This window comes from Aethalodelphis obliquidens, unplaced genomic scaffold (assembly GCF_003676395.1).
Source record: "Aethalodelphis obliquidens isolate GAN/ISIS:26980383/991018 unplaced genomic scaffold, ASM367639v1 scaffold62, whole genome shotgun sequence".
Lineage (NCBI taxonomy): Eukaryota > Metazoa > Chordata > Mammalia > Artiodactyla > Delphinidae > Aethalodelphis > Aethalodelphis obliquidens.
Window position 1 is genome coordinate 5,288,067 of NW_020838006.1, and position 15,824 is coordinate 5,303,890.

At 45.7% G+C, this 15,824-nt stretch overlaps 1 protein-coding gene across 2 annotated transcripts in view; it reads right to left on the reverse strand.

Moving 5' to 3' along the window:
- GLB1 (galactosidase beta 1) overlaps positions 1 to 15,824 on the reverse strand; it is a 90,342-nt gene that overhangs the window by 11,104 nt on the left and 63,414 nt on the right. For both annotated transcript variants that reach the window (XM_027088352.1, XM_027088354.1), the window contains 3 exons: positions 15,158 to 15,271; positions 13,396 to 13,527; positions 11,231 to 11,470 (listed from right to left, as the gene is read on the reverse strand). In XM_027088352.1, coding sequence (XP_026944153.1) covers positions 11,231 to 11,470; positions 13,396 to 13,527; positions 15,158 to 15,271 — 486 coding nt within the window. The remainder of the gene's footprint in view (positions 1 to 11,230; positions 11,471 to 13,395; positions 13,528 to 15,157; positions 15,272 to 15,824) is intronic.

Here is a 15,824-nt window from a genome sequence, read left to right on the forward strand (position 1 = left end):
CTTGACACATTCATAAATATTGTGTGTACACGTACTTTTCAAGCATGACGGTGCAGAAAATCCATCAGACTGACTAAGTAAGTAAAGAGCTTCTGCCTGGATAATTAGCACAATCTCCCAGCTGGCCCTCGAGGCCCCGTACATGCTGCCTACCTTTTCGTGTGGGCCTTCAAGTCAGACAGACCTGGGGCTGGGGAGCCTTTCCACCACCATGTCTGTACCTCACACACGATACTGAGGTCTCTGAGGCTCTACCTGCTCATCTGCAAACTGGAGACACTATCAGGACATCCTACCACAGGGGCCTCCTTTGATGATTAGGAAGATAGTGTCTCTTAAGTGCCGAGCAAAACTCCTGGGTCAGTAACTCCTGGGTGTGACACTTCTATGACCTGGCCAAGGCAAAACCCCTTGACCTCAAAAACATCCTATGCTTCTCCATTTCTTCATTTTTAAATTTTTTTAATTAAAAATTTTTTTTTGTATGTGGTATGTGGGCCTCTCACCGCTGTGGCCTCTCCTGCTGCGGAGCACAGGCTCCGGATGTGCAGGCCCAGCGGCCATGGCGCGCAGGCCCAGCGGCCATGGCTCACGGGCCCAGCCGCTCCGCGGCACGTGGGATCCTCCCAGACCGGGGCACGAACCCGTGTCCCCTGCATCGGCAGGTGGACTCTCAACCATTGTGCCACCAGGGAGGCCCCATTTCTTCATTTTTGCATCTACTATTCTTTCACCTGAAATTCCTTCCTTGACAAAGCCTCCCATTCCGATGAAGGACCATCCATCCTTCAGGTGTGTTTCAAGCTCCATCTGAGCCCCCTAGCCCTGTTCATAACCCCTGTGACAGATAATGTTCTCTTTCTACTTTGCATCTCCTGAAGGTTGTTTCTCTTAAGGCACTAAACTGACACCACCTGGTGAGCAATGGTTTGTGCTGGGTCTTCTCATTGGCCTTGGCCCTGTACCCAGAGCGCCAGCCAAGCCCCTCTTCACCAACAGGACCACCCAAGGGCCTACACTCCTCTCACGTGCTTTCTTTCAAGGGACCCAGCAACACAGGCAATTCCCCCTTTCCACCTGAAAGCAGTTACAGAGCAGCCAGGCCCAGGGAGGACACAGAATAAACTGGGCACTTAAAGAAATGCCCCTCGTGAAACTTATGACTCAGTGGGTGAAACCAGGGTGCCAGTCTGAGTGATGAAACGTCACGGAGCTGAGTCCAGGCGGGGCACGAGGTGGATCAAGGGGGACTAAGGGTCTAGGAAGGTTTCAGAGAGGAGTTAATGCCAGTCCTGATGTCGTGAAGACCCGGTGGGCAGAGGGAGGGAATGAAAAAGCGTGAACAGAGGACACCAAGAGGAAAAGGGGGGAAGGACCGGGGGTGGGCAGGGAGCATGAGAACAAGAACGAGCCTGCTTGTGCTCCAGTGGGAAGATCCGGGGAGGGCTTTGTTTTGTTTCTGGGTCGCAGAGGCCCTGGATATCGCTTCTGGGCTGCAACACGGGAGTTGGCAGAGAAGACAGAAAGGCTGACAAAATGCAGCAGGAGAAAGAGAACAGGACCTCGGCTTGGAGGAAAGAGGTGGGAGGGGGATTTGGAGCTTAGACTTCCTCCTAGAGGCCACTGGGCAGGAAGCGAGGGTGGAGGCGGAGAGGTAAGTCTGACAGGAAGCTGAGGAACAAAGGAGCCCCACCTGATAGTGTCAAGGAGGGTGAGTCCTCAGCAGAGGGGGTGGGGAAGAGGAAGGTGGTTTAAGGGGGATGATGAGGGTCATAAAGGCCAGCTGGGGACAGGGAAGAGAGAGGCCCAGGACTGCTGGGCAACTTGGGACCTCCAGAGTTTGGAGAGAGTGAGGGGAACGTGGCCCTGACAAATGTGCCAGAGTGGCTCCCCCAGGGCTGCTCAGTTACTGGTGAACCAGCGGAGGCCAATGGTGGACCCACTCCCAGTGGAGGATGATCAAGGAGACAGAGTGGAAGGGCAAGGGGGTCAGTGCATTGATGGCCCTTAAAAAAATGGTGGTTGGGCTTCCCTGGTGGCGCAGTGGTTGAGAGTCTGCCTGCCGATGCAGGGGACACGGGTTCGTGCCCCGGTCCGGGAAGATCCCACGTGCCGCGGAGCAGTTGGGCCCGTGAGCCATGGCCGCTGAGCCTGCGCGTCCGGAGCCTGTGCTCCGCAACGGGAGAGGCCGCAGCAGTGAGAGGCCCGCGTACCGGAAAAAAAAAAAAAATGGTGGTGATGTCTACGCAGGATAGGGAAGAACTGCGGCCTTAATGGTGGAGCTTCAGGTCATCCATAAGATCCAAGAGTAGGCTTGGGAGGCATGAGAGTTTGAGGGATAGAAATATGTGGCCAGAGAGAGGATGGTAGAGCTTAAAATTCTGGAGTTATATTCATCAAGAAATACAATATGGGGGCTTCCCTGGTGGCGCAGTGGTTAAGAATCCGCCTGCCAATGCAGGGGACGCGGGTTCGAGCCCTGGTCCGGGAAGATCCCACATGCCACGGAGCAACTAAGCCCGTGCGCCACAACTACTGAGCCTGTGTGCCACAGCTACTGAAGCCCACACTCCTAGAGCCTGTGCTCCGCAACAAGAGAAGCCACCGCAGTGAGAAGCCGGCACACTGCAATGAAGAGTAGCCCCCGCTCACCGCAACTAGAGAAAGCCCGTGCACAGCAACAAAGACCCAACACAGCCATAAATAAATAAATAAATTAAAAAAAAAAAAAAGAAATACAATATGCTTCAGCCATAAACCAAGTCTCAATAAACTTAAGAAGATTTTGCAACCATCACCACAATTTAATTTTGGGACGTTTCCATCACCCCAAAAAGAAATCCCATACCCATCTGCAGTCATTCTCTATTCCCACCCTCAGTCGTAGGTGACCATTCACTTACTTTCTGTCTCTACAGATTTGCCTTTTCTGAACCGATTCATGCAAATGGGATCATACAATATGTGGCCTTCTATGATGGCTTCTTTTACTTAGCATAATGTTTTTCAGATTCATCCATGTTGTAGCCTGTATCAGTAGTCTGCTCCTTGTTACTGTGGAATACCATTCCATTGTATGAATATTGCACAGTTTATTTATCCATTCATCGGTTGATGGACATTTTGAATTATTTCCAATTCTTGGTTATTTTGATAATGCTACTATGAATATTTGCATGTAAGTCTTTGTGTGCACATATGTTTTATGTCTCTACCTAGGAGCAGAATTGATGAATCCTACGGTAGTTTTATATTTAACCCTTGAAGAAGCTGTCACACTGTGTTCCAAAGTGTTTGTACCATTTTACATTTCCACTAGCAATGTAGGAGGTTTCCCATTTCTCTACATCCTTGTCAACATTTGTTCTTGTCCATCTTTCATTATTATAGCAATTCTAGTGGGTATAAAGTGGTATTTCATTGTGGTTGATTTGTACTTCCTTAATGATGTTGAATATTAAGCATCTTTTCATGTACTTATCAGCCATTTGTATATCTTCTTTGTTGAACTATCCATGCAAGTCCTTTGCCCATTTTTTGATTGGGTTGGTTGTCTTCCTATTATTGAGTTATACGAATTTTTATATATTCTAAAATCAAGTCCTTTGTCAGATATATGATTTGAAAACATTTTCTGCCAGTCTGTGGCTTGGATTTTCATTTTCTTAATAATGTTTTTTGAAGGGAAAACATTTTCAATTTTTTTTTTTTTTTTTTTTTTGCGGTACGCGGGCCTCTCACTGTTGTAGCCTGTCCCGTTGCGGAGCACAGGCTCCGGACGCTCAGGCTCAGCGGCCATGGCTCACGGGCCCAGCCGCTCCGCGGCATGTGGGATCTTCCCGGACCAGGGCACAAACCCGTGTCCCCTGCATCGGCAGGCGGACTCTCAACCACTGCGCCACCAGGGAAGCCCAACATTTTCAATTTTGATGAAGTCCAATTTATCCATTTTTTCCTTTAAGGATCATGTATTAGGTGTCAAATATAAGACATCTTTGCCTCACCCATGATCATGAAGATTTTCCTCCTTCTTCCAGAAGTTTTATAGAGGAATTAAATTAGAAATCAAAAATAAGATATGCTTTAAAAAACGCACAAATATATGAAAATTAAACAACACACTTCTAAATAATCCATGGTTCAAAGAGATAATAAGGGAAATTAGAAAATATTTCAAACATAATGAAAATATATGTCCATAAACATGTAAAAAGCAAACATTATAAAAGGGCATTTATTAAACACATGCCATGTGCATCATCTCTTCCAGCTTTTTTTCCAGTATTTTTTTCTTCTTCTCCTTCAGAGTTAAACTTCTCAAGAAGAATGTTTATCTTCAAGTATCTGTATTTATTCATGTGTTCATGTCCTCCCCCTACACTCCTCAGTAGAAGGCCATCTGGCTTGCAGTGCTTCACTCTGCTGGCTTAGCCCTTACTGAGGGTCCCCATGACCCCCTGGTGCTAAATCCAGCAGAGATGCTTCTGTCTTCATCTCACTTGTCCTCTTGGCAGCATAAATGTTGTTCTCCTCTCATTTTTTGGTCTCTCCTCCTCACTTTCTGTCGTGTTTGTGTCTCTCAAAGATCAGTCTGAGGTCTTGCTTTCTTCCTTCTTCATCCTCTCTCCTTATCCCATGTCTTCAACAACCATCCATACACAAATGATCTCATATGTATGTTCCCAGCCCAGATCCCTCCTCTGAATCCCCACCCATAAATCCAACAGCCTCCTTGTATACCTTCTCTCCACTGTTCTCCAAGGCATTTCTAACTCAGCTGTCCACACCCAGACTCATGATTTTGCTCTTCCAGCCCAAGTCCTCTTCTGAAATTTCTTCTTTCAGTACATGGTACCATCTGCCCAGCTGCAAGCCTAGAACCTCAGAGTCATCGGATACATCCTTCTTTTTAAATCCCTATATCCGATCTGTCATTACATCTTATTGATTTAACTGTATTCTTTTTTTCTGGCTGCACCATGTGGCTTGCAGGATCTTAGCTCCCTGACCAGGGACTGAACCCACGCCCTTGGCAGTGAAAGTGTGGAGTCCTAACCCTGGACCACCAGGGAATTTCCAATTTAACTTCAAACATCTCTCATATAGTTGACGTCATCTCTATCTTGGCTCCCACCATCCCAGTCTCTCAATGAAACTATGGTCCAGCCTCCTAGACAGTTTCCCTGAATCCACATGCACGCTCAACCAACCTATCCTGGGGTCACAGAGGCTCATCACATCACAGTCGTGCCATGTATCTCTGCTGCTTCAGTGATTCTCAACAGAAAGACCAAACCTTAATATGGTTTAATTGGCCTGTCCTGATCTGGTCTCTACCCGCTTTCTAGCCTCTTCTCTGAACCACACTCCCTTTTCTCTGTGTTCCATACATTTCAGTCCTTTATCAGTTCCTCACACTGGCCACTTTCCCCTCTAACCACATGGCCTTTGCACATGCTGTCTCCTCTGCCTGGAGCATGTTTCCCTCCCCTTTCTGCCACGTTAATTCCTATTCAACACTCCTACCTCTGTCAAGCATCATGTCCCCAGGTAAGGCTTCCCTGACCTCCCTGACAAGGTCAAATGCCCAATTATTATCAACCTCCATATCTCTTCTTAGCACCCATTGCAGCTGCAGTTCTATCATTTAATTTGGGTGATTATATGATTTGGGTTGGCTGCCCCAACAAGACTTTAAGTTCCATGAGGGCAAGAACCACATCTGGTTCTATTCATTATTGTATAATTAGCACCTGGCACAAAGTTTGGGCACACAGTAGTGAAATGGAGCAAGACCCTATGGTCCTTCCCCACCATGTCCTCAGCCTGCCTTTTGTCTCTAGAAAAATTTTAGCCAAAGGATAAGGTTAATCAGAGAAGTGAGAAAAATACAGAAGCAAAGGAAAACAATCAAATAGGACAAAACAATAATAGTTTAGTCATTAAGCAAAATCAAGGACCTTTAGTTTGGGACTTCCCTGGTGGTCCAACGGTAAAGAATCCGCCTTACAATGCAGGGGACGCGGGTTCGATATCTGGTCAGGGAACTAAAACCCCACATGCCACAGGGCAAATAAGCCCACGCGCCACAACTACTGAGCTCACTTGCCTCAACTAGAGAGCCTGTGTGCCACAAACTACAGAGCCCACGTGCCTTGGAGCCTGCCCGCCACAACTAGACAGAAGCCCACGTGCAGCAAGGAAGAGCCTGTGCACCGCAACTAAGACCCAACACAAGCCAAAAATAAATTAAAAAATAATAAATAAATCTTAAAAAAATGTTAAAAAAAGGACCTTTAGTTCCTCCTCAAGGGCTATAGATAATATTCTAAGCCATGTCCTGTGAGCTGTCATATAGATACTGAAATCTCCACCAGGTGGAAGAGGTTAACTACACGAGGACCAGACTGTAGCCATCACATAAGCTGCCACAATTCAGAGAATTGGCCTCAAGGAAATGGTTACAAACCGACCCAGGAGCTGAAGATTAACTGTACTTAAAACAATCAAGATGATGGTGGTCAGACCACCACAGGACCAATTTCAAGACAACTGTCAGAGCTGACTGTGCTGTTTCTATATGTAGCCCCCTCCGTCCACCTATAAAAGCTCTTGCCCCCTGATTGTCTGTTGGAGTGTGGGGGAAGTCGGCTTTGGACAGGAGTCTGCCCTCCCCACCACTTGCCAGCCTTGGAAATAAAGTAAACTTTCCTTTCCACCAACCTTGCCTCTTTATTGGCTTTTGAGCAGTGAGCAGCTGGGCCCACCTGTGCTAACAGATTTTGGCTCCCAATGTGAAGCTGCAGTCTCACAATATCTGGCTCCTTGGAGTTTTCTCCAGCAGAGCTGCCACCATGACGATGCACGGGGATGGCTGCAAGGAGCCCACTGCTCATGGTTCGCTGGCCCTGAGAGGGGGATTTCGGGGTGTTCCTAGCAGCTGCCCAAACCATTTGTTTCGGGGATCCTCCCTGTTTCTCCCCTGCTCGCCGCTGGCTGCCAACGTACGCTTTTCCTTGGTGGAACAGAAAGATGCCTCTGGACGAGCTGATGAGCTCCAAGACCAAGGTAAGTTCACTGGTGTGCACCTGGGCAAACTTCTCTTTTGAGCATGAGGTGCTATTTGGGCATTTTGCCAATTGGTTCTGATGTGTGTCTGATGTTGAGAACCATATGTGAGCACTGAGTGTCATTTGGGCATTTTGCCAATTGGTTCTGATGTGTGTCTACCATTGAAGACCGTTTGTGTTGGAAAGTGTTTGTTTGGGACTCTGTATTGGTCATTCTCTCAGAGGATCTGTGACAGTTCTGTCTTCTGGTGTGTGAGTGTGTATTCCATTTGTGTCTTTGGTATTCTTGTTGCCTTTTGTAAAATGAGAAATTCAGGTTCAGTTCGTTAGAAAGATTTTAGCTATGACACTGTGACTAAATAAAAAGAAAGATGATTTCTTAAAACACCATGTGGCCACCAACAGTATTCTTCAAACTCCGAAAAAAATTGGTTAAGATGAAATTCTTTTGAAATTCCAAAACTGGTTATTTTTGTATATGTAGTTAGAGAAAGCTAGCTTGATAAATACTTTTTTTTTTTCTCAGAATTCTGACCCTGAGAGAACAAAAATATGCTTAGGAGAAAGTTTGAAGTTAACTCTTAACACATCCTTGAAATACAAACACAGCTCACTTTGCCTGAGACTTCAGCCTTGGGTTAATTAATAGAACTTCAAGCCAAAAAAAAAAAAAAAAAAAGAAAAAAAAAGGAGAGGAAAGAGGACTTAGGTGTATTAAACATACATCTGGTACCACATTAAAGAGAAATTGTGCATGAAAAAAATGTATGTTTTTAGAGGTTATGGAATACGTTCTTAAGTTTGCCAATCAGAAAATGCTGGTATAACAGTTCAATTACTTGTTTCTTAGTTTTATTAAGGTTTTAAAGGGTTAAAAATTGTAATATGTAAAAATGACAAGGGAAACATTTCAGTATGTAAAGCAAGTAGGATGTGTGTTGTTGGCAAGAGAAAATATAAAAAATGGAGATATTTTTGTTTTCTGTTTTTTTTTTTCCTTTGGCCATGCCATGTGGCACGGAGGATCTTAGTTCCCCAACCAGGGATCGAACCTATGCCCCCCGCAGTGGAAGTGTGGAGTCCTAATCACTGGACTGCCAGGGAATTCCCTGGAGATATCTTTGTTGAGGGATAAGAGGAGAATAATTTTGTCCTAAAGCTGGTTGCTTCTGGATGGGAAAAAAATAAGGGACAAATTAATATGGATACAGAAAGTATCCTGTTTTTGTAAAAGAAGGTATTTTGAGAAAAGAATTTTGTACGTTGTTAAGATCGATTAAGATTAGATTGAATTTAATTATGTAAATGAATTTTGTTATTAACAGTAAGCTGGTACAAGGTGGGAATCTGGTTTTCTCTCTGTTAAGAGAACAAAGTTTTCCTGGAATATTGAGCTGCTTTTGAAAACAGATTGTAAGTTTCTTTATCTATCTAATTTTGAGTTTTCCAGAGGGCCCCTGAGGAAACTCAGAGAGAAATATTGATAAGGAATTTGAAGAACTCTAATGGAAAGCTACTGTTTTTCTTCTAACTATACTTCTGACCCCAATGTTCAGGATGGAAAAAAAAGTTTAATGAAGTTGTCACAGAGTATAACTACTAATGATGTGTATCACTGCTGGCTTTAAGTTTACTGCTTAAAGCACGTGTACAATGTTTGTGTGACGACTGGGTATAACTGACAAAATGTATAGCCTATAAACTGTTTCCCCATCAACAGACTTTTCTGTACTTGTTTGTTATGTCTGATTAGTTTTCCCCCAATGTAGATGACTAGACAAATATATAAACAAAAAGTGGGTCTAGCACTGAGGGACATGAATGGACCCAGAGTAGGCAACTGAGCCACTATGGCAACTGAGCCACTATGGCAACTTGGAAAAATACATTGATTATCAATGTTTTCTATTTACAATTGAAAGGGGAAAATGATAGAAGAAATTTCACATATTGAGGTATGGGGAAGTCATTCTGTCTTATACCTGATTTAATTTGAACTTCAGGCTAACCAAACAGCCTGTTTATGGCCTATTAAACATACACTGTACATCCACTTTAACCATTAAGGAAAAAAATACATTCAGAGAATAGTACAAAAATACGTTTTGGGGCTTCCCTGGTGGTGCAGTGGTTAAGAATCTGCCTGCCAATGCAGGGGACACAGGTTCGAGCCCTGGTCTGGGAAGATCCCACATGCCGCGGAGCAACTAAGCCCGTGGGTCACAACTACTGAGCCTGTGCTCTGGAGCCTGCGAGCCACAACTACTGAGCCCGCATGCCACAACTACTGAAGCCTGCACGCTTAGAGCCCGTGCTCTGCCACAAGAGAAGCCACCGCAATAAGAAACCTGCGCACCGCAACGAAGAGCAGCCCCCACTTGCTGCAACTAGAAAAAGCCATGCACAGCAACAAAGAACCAAAGCAGCCAAAAGTAAATAAATAAAATGAATAAATTTATTTAAAAAGCTGATCTTTAAAAAAAAACCATTTTGATTATTATCCTCATTGCAATATGTCTACTAATTTTCAAATGTTTGTCCAGGTACTATGACAAGGCAATCAAAGACAGAGGCAATGTTTTCATAATACAAAATATTGATGCTAAGCTTGGAACATGAAATTATTTCCAACTCTGTGTCCACTCCCCAAATTAGGCAGGGCTAGGCCCCATTTCAGCAGGAAGTAGCCAGAACAGTTGTCACCCCATTCCCTCAAAGATTTGGGGGAAATTGGAACAGAAATGGAACTAAAACCAAGTTCCTCTGCCAAGTTTATGATTAATCTCTCTATCCAAAACTTTATTCCCTTTCTTGTTCTATACCTGTCCCTCATCAAGATTGGGGAGTATCAAAGGAAAGGGAGGATTGAAATGGAGCAGGACCCTATTGTCCTTTCCCACCTCCCCCGCCATGTCCTCCACCTGCCTTTTGTCTTGTAGAAAAACTTTAGCCAAAGGATAGGTTTAATGAGAGAAGTGGGAAAATACAGAAGCAAAGGAAAACAATCAAATAGAACAAAACATTAATAGTTTAGTCATTAAGCAAAGTCAAGGACTTTAATTCCTCCTCAAGGGCTATAGATAATATTCTGAGCCATGTTCTGTGAGCTGTCTTATAGATACTGAAACCCCCACCAGGTGGAAGAAGTTAACTACACGAGGACCAGACTGTAGCCATCACATAAGCTGCCACAATTCAGAGAATTGGCCTCAAAGAAATGGTAACAAACCGACCCTGGAGCTGAAGATTAACTGTACTTAAAACAATCAAGATGAAGGTGGTCAGACCACCGCAGGACCAATTTCAATATGACTGTCAGGCTGACTGTGCTGTTTCTATATGTAGCCCCCTCCGTCCACCTATAAAAGCTCTTGCCTGCCGATTGGGGGCAGGGGGGAGTCAGCCTTTGGGCAGGAGTCTGTCCTCCCCACCCCCAATTGCTGGCAACCAAAATAAAGCAAACTATCCTTTCCACCAACCTTGCCTCTTTATTTGGCTTTAGAGCAGCAAGCAACTGGACCCACTCTTGGTAACAGTGGCCACTAGATATTTGTTGAATGAATAACTGAGTCATGATAAGGGCATCTAGGATGAAAACAGGACTTGGAAGTGGAGAAGACAATGGTGAAAGAAGACATGCTGATGTCTTCAAAGAATAAAGGAGAGTGAGCAGGCAGTAAAGTGGCCAAGGGAGAGCTGAGGATCGTACAGACAGTGGTGGATGCCCCCAGGGCACAGGGGCACTTTCACACGGAGGTGGGGGTGTTCTGAGAGTATAGAGTTAGGCATGAACAAGAGAAAGCAGGTGCCCCAGATATTCACCCCTTTGCCTGGGCCAGATTTTCTTCAGGATAAAGAAGAAGGGCTCCTCCTAGGCACTTTCCAAGGGGACTATGATTTTTCTTAGAGGAAGGAGGAAGTTTCTAAAGGAAGTTGTCAGTCAATGAAAATGGGGTAGATGGTGTACCTTCATGCTGACCATTGCATCTTCAAAGATCTGCCATGGTCCTGCTCCTGAGAAATGGGTAAACTTCCAAAGAAAACCCTCCACTCTCAGACTCACACAGCATCCCATTAGCAGCTCTTTTTGATTCTCAATCAGAGACTGAAAACCAGATGTCTGAGGCCTGAATTCAAACACTTCCCATGAAGACACATACCTTGGTCCATCCGGAAAACTGGATAAAGGTGTCCTGGGGCAAGTCTGGGATCCCACTGGGAATAGAGAAATTAGCCACATAAAAGGCCGGGAGTGTGTAGTCAGATGGGCTGTGGGCACAGCCGCTGTCATGGCCATCCCAGGTCCCCAGGTGGCTGCGTACTGCATCCTCCGTGTCCAGTGGGAAGATCTCCCAGTTGGTGAGGATATTGGAATCAAGAGTCAGGTTAGAAATAAGACCCTGTAAAGGAGAAACAGAGCAATGAGCTGGGGGTGGGGGTGGAGGTTGGCTTGAAGTGACTCTGTGTTCCAGCCCTGAATTCCTGGGAAAAGCAAACTGGGATATGAAACACAAACAGTATATGCAGACTCAAACGGTGTGTACATCAAAGGGACAGATCTGGCTTGAGGCCAGAGCTTTTGATCCCAAATCCCCAATCTTCAGTGTTTGGTTCAGAGACACTGCTAGAATGGAGGAAATGATGGAATTTGAGGATGAGAGAGTGAGTGGAGGGGGGGATGCAAAAGAGCATCCAGCCCACTGTAAAAGGATAGAAAGGGCCGTGATGATGATAGGGAGCCTCAGACTCACATTCTGAAGTTGCTCTATTTGTCCAGCAGGGGCAGGGGCCTGGGGTGTCCAAGACACCAGCCACTGCATCGAAGCCTTTGCTCATGGTTTATCTGGCTTTCTCTTCCCAGACTTTTAAAAAATTAATTAATTATTGGCTGTGTTGGGTCTTCATTGCTGTGCACAGGCTCTCTCTAGTTGCAGGGAGCGGGGGCTACTTTTCATTGTGGTGTGCAGGCTTCTCACTGTGGTGGCTTCTCTTATTGCGAAGCACGGGCTCTAGGCGCACGGGCTTCAGTAGTTGTGGCACGTGGGCTCAGTAGTTGTGGCACGTGGGCTCAGTAGTTGTGGCTCGCGGGCTCTAGAGTGCAGGCTCAGCAGTTGTGGTGCACGGGTAAGTTGGTCCACAGCATGTGGGATCTTCCCGGATCAGGGCTCGAACCTGTGTCCTCTGCATTGGCAGGCAGGTTCTTAACCACTGTGCCACCAGGGAAGTCCCTCTTCCCAGCCTTTTATGAGGGGAACTTCTCCAACCCAGTGGGATCCCAAATTAGTCCCAGGACACTTCTCAATATCAAGCCTCAATTGTCCAATTAGTAATTCAATAGGCATTAACAAGGCAGCTGGGTGCCAGGTCCTGGGGACTTAGACACCTCATAAGAGTCCCCATCACTCTATAGGTCAGCATGGCCTGTGACAGCCAAGCAGGAAGGCCACTAATTACAGCCTGAGCACAAGGACTGTAACAGGGACATTTCTACTGGAGACAAAAGTGGCCCCTGTATAGCTATTCCCTAAGAGTGTCACTGCCTTGCCTCCGAGGTGTCACCAGGAGGGTCAGGAAATAGCCCCAGACACCTGTCCTCTCCTAGAGTGGGTGGTACCATCATTCCCTCAGTGAAGACTTCCCTCCTCTAGCAGATGGTGAGCTACCCACGGGGTCGTCCATATCTCAACATCCTTGCATCCCCCAAAGCGCCTCACGGAGCATGTGCACAGACTATGAACTGCACAAATGTTTGCTGAATAATGCTCTCAAAATGTACATTAGAAAAATGTATTTGCACTAGACACCTAGGCACAGACTAACCAACAGAAGTGAGAGGCAGTGCACCAAGGGGAAGGTTCTCTGCAATTCAAGAGTTTGTCCTGGTTCATCCACATCCATAAAACAGAGCAGACCGAATGCTAAGCTGGCTTTGTTGGCAAGGGAGTGCCTTTTGCGACCTCAGTGGGTTTTTTAAGCAAAGGAAAAGCATGGTGCAGTGGCTTTCTCCTCCTGTTTCTTACTAAAGGATGACTGAATTCAAACGCAAAGGAAGGCTTCTGTTTGCAAAGCTCAACTTTCTCATCACCTGCAGAGGAAAACAGTTCTTCAAAATAACCCAACTTCTAGGTTGCAAAACAAATCAGGGTAGGTTCACTCATCAAATACGGAAAGGTGGGTGTGCTTTTAAAAATTACTTCTATGTGAACAGGGCTGGAGGTAAAGAGTGTATGTGGGAGAGTTTTTAAATGCATTTACAGAAACTTCCCTAGTGGCTTAGGCACAGGTCAACCTTTGAACCTCACTCCTACAGGGAAGCTACGCCTACCTTAAAATCGTTGATAGAATTGCCGTAGTTCACACGCCCCATGTTCTCCACCAGGAGGTCCAGGGTGGCTCCAGCTTTCCCTGTTATGTTCAGGGTGATCACAATATTTCGCTCAAGGACTCCGTGGGGGACCTGTCAGTTCAATGCCAAATGAGAGTTAACTAGGGTGGGAGGGTCAGCAGAGAGGCAGCCCGCTCAGTTAGTTCAGCACTCGTTTTCCTGCCTGGAAGTGTCACCAGACTTGGGAGGAAATGCTCTGATGGCTCCTTTGCCCAAGTTACTGGCCAGATGCCCACGTTCCAGAAATCACTGCTTTCTACACAAGAAGGTCAGCAGACTCAGCTCCCAGCAAGGAAGGGGCAAGGCTGGTTTCCTTAGCTCTGGGATGTTTTGTTGTGCATCTATTTCTATTTTTAAATTTTGTATTTATTATTATTTTTTATTTTTATCTTATTATTATTTTTTTAATATTTTGGCCCCACTGCACGGCATGTGGGATCTTGGTTCCCTGACCAGGGATCGAACCTGCGCCTGCTGCAGTGGAAGCTCGGAGTCCTAACCACTGGACCACCAGGAAAGTCCTTTATTTTTTATTTTTTAAATTAAATTTTTATTTTGTATTGGGGTGTAGTTGATTTACAACATTGTGTTCGTTTTAGGTGTACAGCAAAGTGGTTCAGTTATACATACAAACGTATGTATTCTTTTTCATATTCTTTTCCCATATAGGTTATAACAGAGTGTTGAGTAGCCCGTGTATGTATTTTTAACAGAAAGGGGATAGAGGCAAAAATTCTAGGGGAAGATTCCTAGTACAGGAACCTCTTCACGTTCTCACAGCAAAAAGGCAGTCACAAAAAGTAGCTTCTAAACAACATGGAGAGAGGAGACAAAATCAGACAAACGAGATAAAATCAGTGAGTTAGGTGGAATAGTCTCACTTCAAAATACCTGACATGATGCATTAACCACAAAGATGAAATAATAAAATGAGGGGAAACAACAGGTATTTTAGCAGCAACATATTCCTAGTTTTGTTAAATGCAAGATTAAAAAAAAAAAAATGACCGTAATTCACTAAGACAACCCCCAGATTGAAATTTTAGGAACTGCTGCCAGTATACACATAATGTCTTAGACACTTGCTGCCGCTGAAATTAAAGCCGCGAATGACAACAGAATGGAAATACTTTCATTTAAAATTTTCTGAACAAGTTTTCTTGGTTAGGAAAAATCTCTTCGTGTGTTTTTTTTCACATGATTGTTTCAGTGAGAGGAAGGGAAATCCTAAAATGTTATCTTTACTTTGCTACAAAACCAAAGCCTTTGTGTCTTTTTGCTCTAATTATCAGGAACAAGCCGACAGAATATAATTTCTCATGTAATGAAGACCCACAGTTACATGAGTCATCCGGGGTGTACAAACGGACCCTGCCCTCCAGGAGCAAAGAAGACATGGGTGACACACATGGTCAATCAGAGGGGATGGCCCTGGATTTGGGGCAACCAGGAAGCTTTCCGAGGAGGTGGGGCCTTAAGCACAGTCCTGCGGTTCGGATGGGTGAGGGGGTGTATCTCAGGTAGACAGAGCACAGGTGAGGCTACCTCAGCAAGCAAGGGGCGGAGCTAAGGGGCATCACGAGGAGGGGTAGAGCCTGAGGATGGAAAGGCAGCAACGGCCTTGACTGTCATGTTACCAAGTGCAACCCACAAACCCCCTCTCCCGTGGGGGCAGACCCACAAGTACAGAGAGAATTCTTACCCCATCCACAGAGACGTAGGCCCGATCATGGACGCCATTGAAGGGCGAAGAGAGGGGTGTTGGGTCGCTGCAGTCTTGAGGAAGTGTTGTTCGGTACAGCACAAACCCAAAGTACTGGTTAGAGAAGGATGCAAGAAAAAGACATCACTCTTGCCATTCACGTTAGGAGAACTTGGTCACCCTCGATCTGTGTGAAAGTGACATTTCTAAAACCAGAGGAATGAAATGCTTCCCCAGCCTCGGCAAAAATTCCATCTGAGAGAAGGGAACCGGCTTCATCTTCGGGTCATAGAATAAAACTATCACAGCAGCGAACTGCAAGGAAGCCTGAAGAGTGTTTTGTCAAACGTCACCTCCCCTCCCACAAGAGGGAACTGGGCCCTGGAATGTGTTAAGTGATTTGCCCAGAATCACTCAGGGGGATCCCATCCTATATATCCCAAAGTTATTTCTGTTACCTCAAAAACCAGAACCGCGGGCTTCCCTGGTGGCGCAGTGGTTGAGAGTCCGCCTGCCGATGCAGGGGACACGGGTTCGCGCCCCGGTCTGGGCCGCGGAGCGGCTGGGCCCGTGAGCCATGGCTGCTGAGCCTGCGCGTCCGGAGCCTGTGCTCCGCAACGGGAGAGGCCACAACAGTGAGAGGCCCGCGTACCGCAAAAAAAAAAAA